The sequence below is a fragment of the Rhinatrema bivittatum genome, chromosome 4 (assembly GCF_901001135.1).
Source record: "Rhinatrema bivittatum chromosome 4, aRhiBiv1.1, whole genome shotgun sequence".
Taxonomy (NCBI): domain Eukaryota; kingdom Metazoa; phylum Chordata; class Amphibia; order Gymnophiona; family Rhinatrematidae; genus Rhinatrema; species Rhinatrema bivittatum.
In genome coordinates, this window is record NC_042618.1 from 243,466,066 (window position 1) to 243,479,188 (window position 13,123).

Below are 13,123 nucleotides of genomic sequence, written 5' to 3' on the forward strand. Positions count from 1 at the left end.
TTGGCCACTGTTGGAAGCAGGATGCTGGGCTTGATGGACCCTTGGTCTGACCCAGTATGGCATTTTCTTATGTTCTTATGTTCACATGGGGGCCTTCCATATTTGCTGCGAACAGAGCTTGTCCAGCGGCACACGTGGGCTTTCATCTTCGCGTGTTCTGTTCATGGCCTGCCGGGGTTTCCTTTGCTATTTTCTGCGCAGAATTTGGCAATTCTGCGCAGAAAATGGTAATTCTGTATAGAAAATGGCAATTCTGCGCAGGGGGGGAATTCTGCACAAATTCTGCGCTCCGCAGTAGTGCAGAATCCCCCCAGGACTAATTAGTCCTCCACCCTTCTTAACATAGAAACACAGAAACATAGAAGTGACGACAGAAGAAGACCAAACGGCCCATCCAGTCTGCCCAGCAAGCTTTCACACCTATTTGTTTTCATAATCTGTTACTCTGACCGCTAAGGTCAGGGCCCTTATTGGTAACTTTTTGGTTCCAATTCCCTTCCACCCCCACCATCGATGCAGACAGCAGTTCTGGAGCTGCATCTAAGTGAAGTATCTAGCTAATTGGTTTGGGGTAGTAACCGCCGTAATAAGCAAGCTACTCCCATTTGTTTACCCTGCATGTGCAATTCAGCCATTGTTGGTTGTCTGAATAAAAATCCTTTTTACTTAATTCCCTCTGTTGCTGAAGCAGTGAGCTGCGCTGGATACTTATTCCAAGTCAAGTATCATGCTTAATTGATTCGGGGTAGTAGCCATCTTAACAAGCATGCTACACCCATGCTTATTTGTTTACCCAGACTATGTAATTCATTCCTTGTTGGTTGATGCTGAATATAAAACATCTTTTCTTCATTTTCCCTGGCGTTGAAGGAGAGAGCTATGCCGGATGTGCATTGAAAGTGAAGTATCAGGCTTATTTGATCTGGGGTAGTAACCGCCGTAACAAGCCAGCTACTCCCATGCTTATTTGTTTACCCAGACTATGTAATTCATTCCTTGTTGGTTGATGCTGAATATAAATCATCTTTTCTTCATTTTCCCTGCCGTTGAAGGAGAGAGCTATGCCGGATGTGCATTGAAAGTGAAGTATCAGGCTTATTTGATTTGGGGCAGTAACCGCCATAACAAGCAAGCTACTCCCCTGCTTTTTTGTGGATGCAAATCCTTTTTTCCACATTTCCTCTTGCCGTTGAAGCATAGAGCAATATTGGAGTCGCATTAACTGTGTGTATGTTTATTGAATAAGGATATTAATCTCCAGGTAGTAGCCGTCATTCCCGCAAGCAAGCCACCCCTTGCCTCTTCTCTTCATTCACATCCTCTAGACTTTATGGATCCACAGTGTTTATTCCTCGCCCCTTTGAAATCCTTCACAGTTTTGGTCTTCACCACTTCCTCCGGAAGGGCATTCCAGGCATCCACCACCCTCTCCGTGAAGAAATACTTCCTGACATTGGTTCTGAGTCTTCCTCCCTGGAGTTTTAAATCATGACCCCTGGTTCTGCTGATTTTTTTGCAACGGAAAAGGTTTGTCATTGTCTTTGGATCATTAAAACCTTTCAAGTATCTGAAAGTTTGAATCATATCACCCCTGCTCCTCCTTTCCTCCAGGGTGTACATATTTAGATTCTTCAGTCTCTCCTCATAAGTCATTCTATGAAGACCTTCCACCTTTTTGGTCGCCCTTCTCTGGACCGCTTCCATCCTGTCTCTGTCCCTTCGGAGATATGGTCTCCAGAACTGAACACAGTACTCCAGGTGAGGCCTCACCAAGGACCTGTACAAGGGGATTATCACTTCCCTTTTCTTACTCGATATTCCTCTCTCTATGCAGCCCAGCATTCTTCTGGCTTTAGCTATCGCCTTGTCACATTGATTCGCCGACTTCAGATCATTAGAGACTATCACCCCGAGGTCTCTCTCCTGCCCCGGACATATCAGCCCTACTCCCCCCATCGAATACAGTTCTTTCGGATTTCCACACCCTATGTGCATGACTCTGCACTTCTTGGCATTGAATCTCAGCTGCCATATCTTCGACCATTCTTCCAGCTTCCTTAAATCCCATCTCATTCTCTACACTCCTTCCGGCGTGTCCACTCTGTTGCAGATCTTAGTGTCATCCGCAAAAAGACAAACCTTACCTTCTATCCCGTCCGCAATGTCGCTCACAAAGATATTGAACAGGACCGGTCCCAACACCGATATGTGATGTTAAAAAGCAGACACATTACCACAAGATACTTACTGCACCTCAAAATGTAGTTACGTTTTTTGCATTAATGTGCTAACTTTAATGTGAGAAATTTACCTATAAATTGATTTACATGTTATTGCACTTTAGCTCATCAAAAACTACATTTATTTCATAGTAGACATATATTCTGAAAAGATGATAATTGATATCCCTACAATGAACATCTGTATTTCATGAAGCATACAGAGAGACTGTTACATTGTTCTTACGCTGCTGATTCAGAGGAAATGCTCTCTTCTCAGAGTTTACTTTCTAAAAAAAGTCTAAGTGCTCACTGCAGTACCTACACTCTATATTTGCAGCCTTGCAGTTCTGCCATTACTCTTGCTTCAAGTGTTTTGCAGGTTTACAATTATTTTAAAACCAAACCATTTATAAATATGTTATTGTAACCAAAACTTTCAAAATCTCATCGGTCCTACATTCATTTCTGACTACCTATTTAAAATAAAACACAAATACACTAAATAATGTACCCCAATAGTTTACTTCTCCTCAATACTTTTAAGTTTTAAAAATTCCTCCAAGCAGTTTACTAATTCTTTTCAGCCACCAGCAAGGTGATCCTCTCTTCTCAGTGCTCCCACAGTTTAATGGCTCAGCTCAGCACAGTGCTCCCACTGTGTTATGGCTCAGCACTCAACATCTATGGCTAACAGTGGCATTACTTCAAATGGCCCCATGTTTATTGGGCCGTAATCCATCCTCTCACCTGTCCTGTCACCTTCCAGCTGAAGCTTCCGAATACTGTACGGGTCCATAACTTATTTCATGTCTCCTTACTAAAACCACTAATCTTTTCCTGGCCTTCCAGGAATCCTCCCACTCCTGTGGATGTGATGGCGTCAAGGTAGAAGAAATTTTAAATTCGCATAGGGTGCAGAACAAACTTGAGTACCGCAATCCCTGGAAGCACTTTGGTCCAGAGGAGAACTCTTGGGAACCTGCCAACAATTTTCAAGCATCACTTCTAATAAGGGCTACCACAGGCAATTTCCCAGCAAACCCAAACCTTGGACCTTGAGAAGGGGGCTTAGGAAGGTGGGTAGTGTTACGTTTACCAGCTCGCGGGCTACCATCGTAAACTGGCTCACTCACCCAACGGTGCCCGATTGACTGGGCACCGCTGCTCCACGTGGCCAATGACACTGCTGCTCCATGCAGTCAGGGACTTTGCCAGCCTCATCCTGCCTTACCTGCTGCCTGCCACTGACCACAGCCCTGACTCTCACCACTTCCTATTGCTGCCTGCCTCCAACCTCAGCTTAACACTGGATTTACTCTCCTGCCTTTGCCCCAGAGATTGCCACCTAAGACCTGCTCTCCCCTGGAACCCAAAGGCTCAACCCAAGGGGAAAGGGGATGGCATAGGCAAAGCTCCAGCTGAGTCTTTGCACTATCTGCTCTACCAGTTGGTGGTGAGGACCTAAGGGGCCATCCCTATAGGTTGCATCAACCTCATCCCAACACAAGGGTCCACAATCCTAACACTGTAACTATAAATTTGATATAATTTATAAAATCTCATAGAAGCGACTACATAATGGGATATACATAGTTACTTGGGTTCAGGCCTGTTTGAAAATATATGATACACTGTTAATAACTGTATCAGTCATGGAAATGCTATCTCATAAATGTTTCATTTATGAAATTTTTGTCAAATAGTACAAACAAATCACTAACCTTACCAACTTGGAAATCCAAAAGAGCTAGTAACGTATTTGAGTTTGGGAAGGTTTGCAAAACTTGATTAAAGACAAACAAAACCATGCAAAATAACTCACAACCTACCTGATTGCCTGAACATCCTTGTAAGACCTAATAGATAAGAAGAATGAAATGGGTTCAAAAGATATAATACTTTTCTAATATATAAAAGCAAAAGGTTTAAAATAAAATTGGATCATGGAGAAGAAATCGTTTTGGGAACACCTGACACAAACCTCAATGTACACTTTTTAAGGTACATTATTATATTTGCCATGCCTATAGTACATGTATACCAATATTATTTTAGTACTATTTTTCTTTTTTAAGATTACACATTTTTTCTAAGACTTTATAACTTCTAAATTCTGAAGTTCGATTCTTTACTAAACCAAAGTACAACTTACTTGATTGTTTTAACCAGGGCCGGAATTAAGATTTTGGCATCTTTAAAGGTGAATTTTCAAAATGTTACACATGTAAAATTAGCACTTTTACATGCAAAAAGGCATATACTTGCGCACTAAAGGCCTGATTTTAAAAATCATTTATTTGAGTAAAACTGGGTATTGAGTAAATTGCTTTTGAAAATTGGTATGATCATATGTCACATTTAGGTGTGTAAATCCTTTGAAAATTACCTCCATAGTATTTTTAAAAAACCCAAACATATGTGTGTAAGTAGGCATTCACGAGCAAAATTGCATGTGTAAAAAAGGGGCTGTCCAGGGGCATTCCTGGGATGGGTTAAAATTTACACTCATAAATTGCTATTTTAGAGCTTCCCAAAGTGACACACATATAGCTGTTACTTGCATATATTTACACCTGGTAACTATCTGGTGTAATTGAGAATAAAACTTCCTTATTGCCAGATCTGGACTGGGTGAGGGGTGTAGGTAAACTGTGAGGAGCTCAGGCTGAAAAACCAGGAGAGTCTTGATGACCTGCAGATGGAATGGGCGAACTGGGAGGCTAATTGGTAAAACTGGAAATTTCATTACTCAGGACTTGTTACACATATGAAACCTGACTTTGGGTGGGGTGTTAAATGCATGTAAATTACGCAGCTAAAATCTCCATCCATATATTTTTAAAGTTGGATGAAAAATATGTGTGTATAGCAGTTGCATGCTATTTCTCTGGATATAAATCCAATTTATCTGGCTAAATCTTGAAAGTGCCACTTACACAGACAAGTTCCAACTTATCCAGATAAATGGCGCCACTTATCCCGACAAGTTCCAACTTATTTAGATAATTGGCAGCAAAGGTGGTACTTAGCCGGATACATCCTCTCTTGCTATTTATCCAACTATCTGACGTAGCCAGATAAGTAAAAAAATATATACCGGTATATATGCTACTTAGCTGGATAACTAAGGGGGTTATTTTCTAACCCTATCACACGCAAAAAGTCCCTTTTCACATGCGATAGCTAGATCAGGGCAGAGTTGGGGCGGCGTCGGCACCGGAAGAGGAGGAGTTGGGACGGCGTCGGAGCGGACGCTGCGGAAACTTCACTGGCAGCGATAAGGTAAGACCCGTTATCACTGCCAGTAGCGCACCCAATAGCGCCACCTTTCATGGTGGCGCTATTGGGTGCGAAAGCCGGCAGCGATAACACCGCGGTGGTGCGATCGCTGCCGGTTTTCGCAGGCCCGCCCCCACCCCCCATTACTGCGCGATTTACAAAGGCCTGTGGGATTTGGAAAATCCAGGCCTAAGATAGCTGTGTGTGACCTTGGGCAAGTCACTTCACTCTCCATTGCCTCAGGAACAAAAAGCTAAGATTGTGAGCTCTCTGTTGTCAGGGAAATATTTACAGTACCTGCATTTAATTTGCTTTGAAGTGCTTGAAAAGCAGAATTTAAATAAAATAAATAAACCATAGACAAGATTGAAGGATGAAGACAGGGATTCTCTCTTTTAGGGTTCAGAGAACAGGGGCTTCACCTCTGGGCATTGGAAAGTGGAGGAGGGGTTTTGGGGCCAGAGTACTATAGCCATGACTTTTTCAAGAGGCAGCAATGTACAGACCTAAAGCAAAAGGAAGCAGGCTCCTCTTCAGCCCAGGTATTTGGAAACTTCAAAAGTGGTGCCCTAGGCAGTTGCTTATGTTTTCCTAACCCTAAATGTATGCTTGGTTTTAACCTAATCAACAAGAAGCCTCATTAGCTAAGCTTCCCCCGCGCCCCCCCCCCCCCCAATAGATTTAGAATGGGCAAAAGGGCTTAGTGAATCAGGCACAAGGACTTGAACATTAAATACAAATTCATAATCAAAAGGGCAAGTAAATCAAATGTTTGGACATTATAAACAGCTATGTAGACTACTAATTATAACATCATCATATATGGAGATGTATTTTCACCCCAGTGTTCAACTGGCATCAGCAATAGAATTTGCTTATTAATAATATCTGGGCTAAGTATATTTCTTGTTGATTTTTTTTAAATTATTTTTGTGCCTTTGAGGGTGGGGTTCTTTTACTTGTGAACAAAAGTTCAAAAGTGTGTATTGGGGCTGAAAAAGAAAAAAAAAAAACTCCCATAAGTTTTTTTTAATCATCAGTGGAGGGGCTCTTTTGTAGAATTCAATTGCCTAGAGACCAGCATTTAGTAGAATAAATTATTCATTTTCTGCAGGTCATTCTGTGAGAGGCAGCTACAAGCTAAGTGAAATTTGTTTTTTCCCCCTAGAAGTAATCTTCCTTCCTACCCCTCTACCCACCCACACCTGAGTTTACTTTTCTTATATAGTCTTACCCGGACTCATAGTTCATTATTTTCAATTACTTGATCTCTCAATACATGGTAGGTCCTTACAGCTCAGATAATAGTAACAAACTGTCATATTGCTTGTAAAATTTGATTTTAATATTCTACCTATTAATCTTTACTAGCTAATACAAATATTTTTAGTTTTTATTTCATATACCTATTTAAAATCTTTTGCAAGAGCCTAAATTTTACCAGACCATATCTATAGGATTTTTAAGGGATTAGTGATAATATAACAAAATGTCTTTCATTCAATGCAACAATTGTGGTGCTTATGTCCCAAGGCTATCATTTGGAGAATCAAAGGTTATCCCTTTTGCCTTCAGTTGTCTGCAATTAAAATGGAGCTGATTCATCTGAGGGAGGAATTGTCCAGTTTCATTTAACGTCCCCTTCCTTGAACCATCCAGTATCTCTCACCCATCTCCCACAGAGGTTTCAGAAACATAGGAAAAATGGTTTACAGTGGGCTCTGGTAAAACATGACGTGACAGACACCCACTTTCCCCAACTTTGCAGTATCCTGTCCATCATCCCCCATGTGGTAGCTCAAGCGGTCAGTGACTTGGGTACAGCCAGAGGAAACCACTAATAGACTCTGGCTGTGCTTCAGTGTTATTTACAATGAGATTAAGCAAACAAATTGGCCATTGGCCTTCATTTTGGATACTTCAGGACAAGAAATGTAAATAAAAGCCAACAGTGCAGCAGTTCTCCTTAATCTCAGGAGAGTTCAGGCAATACACAGTCTTTTATAATAGCTGCGACAAGCAGCAGCCCAGCTTAACTGCAGTCTCAAAACAGTAGTACAGCTCAACTTAGATTCAGGGAACAGTTAGCCTTCAGACATAGCAAGTCTTAGCATATGTGTTATACTTCCCGGCCACGTACGCTCCGCGGCTGGGCCTGCTCACCTCTCTCAGCCGTCCATGAGCTCAGGCCTCACTGCCGCTGTCGGTCCCGGCCGCCCCCATCGCCCTCCTCAGCACTCTCTGACTCTGGCGTCTTTGCAGGCCTCACAGCAGAGCTCCTGCCGGGGCTCTGCATCCAGCGTCTCCTCAGCTCCACCCCTAGGCGCGGAGGATGTACTGCCATTTATAGGGCGCGGAGGATGTACTGCCATTTAAAGGGCCCAGCGCGGGAAACCCAGTCGAGTCACTCCCTGATGCCATCACAACTCTGTAGTATATAAGGCAAGGCCCGTTCCCCGGAACGATGCCTTGGCCATCAGGTCAATCACGTTGTGATAGCAAGTTTGCCTTCCTGTTCCTTTTCCAGTTTCCTGTTCCAGGGTCTTGTTCCAGTCTTCTGTACCAGAGCTCACCTAAAGTTCCCCAGATCATCTGGTTCCCACTCCAAGAAACCTTGTAAGACATTCTGGTTGGGTGGTTATTCTTCCTCCAACTCCAACCCCTCCTTCCTGGCAGTCTCTGAGCAGCATAAGTATATTTGTCCTGATGGTGCTGCCCCTGGGACTTAGGAGTCTTAGGGGGTCATTTTCCAAGGAGTTACCGTGGATGATAATTCCGCAAATTGCGCTAACAGCCGTTAACGCGATTTGTGAATGCAAATTTTTAATTTTGTATTCAGGGGGCGGAGCAAATGTAAAGTAGGGAGGATTTATCGTGTGCCACAAAACAGCTGCAGTGTTAGCGCGGCTCCTAACGCGGCCAATAACTACACCTCTTTCATTTGTGTTACGTTGTGCGCTAGAGACCGGTAAAGGTTTATCGCAGTTCACGATGTTTCCGGACAGCCTCAGTATGAGAGAGAGAGACTTGCTATAGTGCTTCCTCCCTAGACAGGTATTTGTATCCCTATGGGAGGCCCACCTAGTAACTCGAGGTGGGGATTAGGTATGAGTGTAGGGGGTTGGGGGCCACTTTCACATTCAACATGAGACGTACGAACAGAACAGTGGTCTCTTGTGAAGATTTGCTGGCCTTCGGAGTGAGGAAACTCACTCCAAGATGAGATTTGGGCAATGTTCTCTCCACCTAGCTTGTTGTTGCCCAGGTAGAGTGTCCATCAAGCTAGGTGGAGAGAACATTGCCCAGATCTAGCGAATCTTTACATGGCTAGTTTTGAAGATAATTGGATATACAATAATAATCCTTTTATCCAACATGTAAAAACATGGAAAAGATATAGATGATGTACTGTTATTTTGGACAGGCACGACCTCTTGTTTTCAAGATTTCCTAAACTGGTTGAACACGCACAATTCTCATCTCCACTTTACATCTGAGATCAGCACTATGGTCATCAATTTCTTGGACATTAAAATTCTCAAGAAATCTAATGGTTTTGAGACTACCATTTATAGGAAGGATATTGCATCCAATACATTTTTACATTTCTCCAGTGCACATCCGCGGTTCTTAAAAGAGAATCTACCAGTAAGCCAATTTTTTCGGCTAAGGAGACTTTGTACAACCCCAGAAGAATTCCATCACCAGGCCGCTGCTTTGACAGATCGGTTCATTAAGAGATATTATCCTCCACGATGTGTCAAGCGCGCTTACACGCGTGCAAAATTTACTAATAGGGACTGGTTATTTATACCACAGATGATAGGATCAACAGACACTCTGACTTGCGTCTTGCCGTTTTCATCAATGACTCAAGTCATGAAACGGATCATTCATCAAAATTGGCACTTACTGCAGATCCATGATGAATTTCAAGACACTCCCTAGTTTGCATTCACTAGAAGTTCTAATTTCAAAGATTTATTAGTTCATTCTGACTCTTTGGCTCCACAGCCAGTGGTTCACACAGGAGCACACATGACCTGTGGAACATGCACAGTATGTCATGTAATGATTGACACATCCTCCCTGCATTTTACAAGAATAAATTTTACTTTTATTTTGAGACAATTCACGGATTGTCGTTCCACTGGATTGATTTACTTAATACAGTGCCCATGTAATTTGTGGCATGTAGGTAAGACTCAGCGAGCACTCAAGACTCGACTAATTGAACATCGGTCCTGCATTTCCACGGGGAGGTTGACAGCTCCATTGACAGCTCACTGTCTTCAACATCAACATACTTTTGATGATTTGAAAGTTTGTGCACTTGAACAATTATCCCCCAGCTGGCGTGGTGGAGATTTCAACAACCATTTACTACGTGCTGAGCAACTTTGGATCCATCGTCTTGATACAGTCGAGCCTAAAGGGCTGAATTCTGCAATGGAACTTCAAGTATTTTTGTGAAGGAAATATTGTTTTTGAATCTTCCATCTACCATCAGTATCACGCTATTATCTTGACAGCGCTGCTCATTGTTGACAGGTCACCATAGCAACGTTTCGTCAGTGAGACGGGACGTCATACGTCACCACGCACACAAAAACGCTGGCTTTTTAAAGGGTAGGTGATTCAGGGTTTGTTCTGTCCCGTTCTGATTATTAACTTTTGGGAGAAGGTATCGTCAGGGATGAAGGTTGGCGCTGCTGTGACACCTCAAGTTAAGTACTTTATATAATTTTGTGCAGATTATATATTTGATATATGTTTTCTGGTTTTCAAATAGCATCTGTTCTATATTTATTGGAATCATCAAAATTGACTCCTGAAGAAGCGATATTCATCGCAAAACACCAGCCGATGTCGGGCTTTATTCTTCAATTACATTTTGAGGAAGAGATGTCACATCTGCACTGATATTTAATAATGATTTGCAAACATTCTTGAATATAGACTTTCATTGAACTGATAACAACGCCGCAAATGACGAGTAATCCGGACGGCAAGTTACCATACTACCATCGTCTGGCTTGCTGATGCGGTCTTATCAAAATCTTTAAATATATTTATCAGCACATTGGGTGTACACAGCTTTAAAGAATTGGATCCCGAGTCTTTTTGGTTTATTCTGTTTAGGGTAACAAGACAGGTTGTGGTTCTTTCTATTTTTGTTTCCCTGTGAATATGTACCAGGGACACTATTTTATTATAGTTCATTTAGACTCACTTCATTAGGTCCCTCGTACGAGCATTTTCACACTCCCAGAGTCGACTAGCACATTCAACTCAACTGGGATCACAAACTTAGAAATTCCCTGGCTAGAGACGACCATAAAGTTACAACAGTGTGGAGTAACTGGATTAATGTCCATCGCCTCATCTTCCCTGTGGGGTATGGGGCGAGAGAGGCTGTTTTCATGGTGGGGAGGGGTTGTGAGTCTTTGTGTGTGTGGGTGGGCAAGAGCCTGTGTGAGAGGATGTCTATGTATGTGTGACTGCTAGTGTGCAGGTGTGTATGAGTACCAGTGTGGAGGGGTTGGTGAAAGCCAGTGGAGGTTGTGGAGGAGAGCCTGTGTGTTGGGTGCACGTGTATGAGGGAGTGAGAGCCTGTGTATGTGTGTGTGAGAGTATAAAGTTTTTACAGCTCCCCCCATACCCCAATCAACAACAATCTCAGAACGGCTGAAAATCGAAACATCCCAGGTATGAAGAGTGGGAGATTTTAAAAATCCTTATTAGCTTTGTTATTGGATATGTCTGCTGTTTTGAAATATATTTTAGGAAATTTTATAAACATTTTTTGAGGTTTTAATTATTGGATTTTCTACTCAGTTTTCAAATATTTATTTTTTTCATTAGTATGGTTTGATTTTTATGATTGATGTATTAAATTTCATTTTTTGGTTTTTGTTGGTCACTTATTTGGTAAGGGTCTGTTCTGTATGTGTGATCAAGGTGAGGGATTTTGTTGTGTATAGATTATGTCTATACCATTCCATCTTCTTCTGTTTTCAGTAGGAAGTGTATTGGTCTTCTAAGGCCTGATATAATATTTTCAGTGCTGCTCTTTCCTGAATAGGGTTGTTGCTGTTTAAGTTCTGGGAATTAGCATTGTTTTGATATGGCAGATTTACATTTATTTATTTATTTATATATATTCCACTTTTCGGCACTTCAAAGTATACATCAAAGCTTTTGCAAACAGTGGACCCCTGAGCCGAGACAAGTATGGTCCCTACCTGGAAGAGGATCCACCAGGCTCTCATCACTGGGAGCAGGACCAGGAAGCGGGGAACAAGGGCTGAAGGCACCAAGGGGCTGGAATCAGACAAGATGAGGAGCAGAACCAAAACACAGCCAGCAGCTTCCAGGAGAACCTGTTGCAGAGGCAAAGCTGGAGAGCAGGGACCAGGTTGAAATAGTCCCTGCTTGATGACAAAAAAAGGGAACAGCAGGAATTTTCTCACCGTGGTCCCTTTAAGACCCAGCAGGAAGTGCACGCATGTGCGCCTATGCAGCTGTCGGGTTCATGGTGCTGGCGACATTCCTAGCCACCATGGAGACTCGTGGCAGCGGTGTTTTCTTGCCACCGCCAAAGAGGATCTGCTCTGGGGCCCTGACGGGTGATGAAAGCCGGCCATGCAATCCTGAAGCCGGCAAGCGTAACAGTACCCCCTCTCTTATGCCCCCTTCCAGGAGGTTTAAGATTCATAGGGTAGCAAGCATGGAACTGCTTAAGCAATTTTTTATCCAATATGTTTGAGGTTGGTTCCCAAGTGTTGTCCTCTCGCCCATATCCCCCCCCAAGGTATCAGATATTCCCATCTTCAGTTCCACTGATGGACATCCAGGACATCCTTGACTTGATAGAGTTGATCCTTGGCTGAAGAAACCCTTGAGGGTTCCAGAATTTTTCGAGTGGGCCAGGATAACACCAAGGGTTTTAAGAGGGAGAAGTGAAAGACTTTGTGTATCCTTAGGGTAGTATGTAGACGCAACTGGTATGTGACAGGTTTTATCTGTCGGATAATGGAAAATGACCCAATATAACGAAGGGCTAGTTTCATAGAAGGTATCCTGTATCGGATGTATTAGGTACTTAGCCAAACTTTGTCCCCAGACTTGAGCTGCAGACCTGGTAAACAATGCTTATACGTACTCTTCTAAGGGCAGTTTTTTGTATCATGGACACAGTGCGGGCCCATAGATTCTGAAGTTCCTGAGTCATTAGCTGGGCTGCAGGAGAGGCTACTGAAAAAGGCAAGGGTAGCAAAGGGTTAGGGCTGTCATCCATAGACTATTTGGAATAGGGAGGTTCCAGTGGTGGTATTGAAGTAGAAATTATGGGACAATTCAGCCTACGGTAACAAAGCAGCCCAATTGTCCTGACGTTCGTTGACAAACATTTGCAGGAATGTCTTTAGAATTTGATTTGTGCATTCTGTTTGTCCATTGGCCTGAGGGTGGTAAGCCGTAGTAAAGTCCAATGTAATATTGTATTTTTTGCAGAGTGATCGCCAGTATTTTGCAGTAAATTCAGTACCTCTGTCTAAGAGGATATATTGTGGGAGTCCGTGTAAATGGAAAATGTGTGTAGTAAAGAGCTTGGCTAGTTC

General features: G+C 42.6%; 1 protein-coding gene across 3 annotated transcripts in view; it reads right to left on the minus strand.

Annotated features, from left to right (window-relative positions):
• The window catches only part of LOC115090621 (potassium voltage-gated channel subfamily KQT member 1-like), a 408,883-nt gene that overhangs the window by 22,325 nt on the left and 373,435 nt on the right, over positions 1 to 13,123 (minus strand). For all 3 annotated transcript variants that reach the window (XM_029599979.1, XM_029599980.1, XM_029599981.1), the window contains exon 12: positions 4,052 to 4,078. In XM_029599979.1, the coding sequence (XP_029455839.1) occupies positions 4,052 to 4,078 (27 nt within the window). The remainder of the gene's footprint in view (positions 1 to 4,051; positions 4,079 to 13,123) is intronic.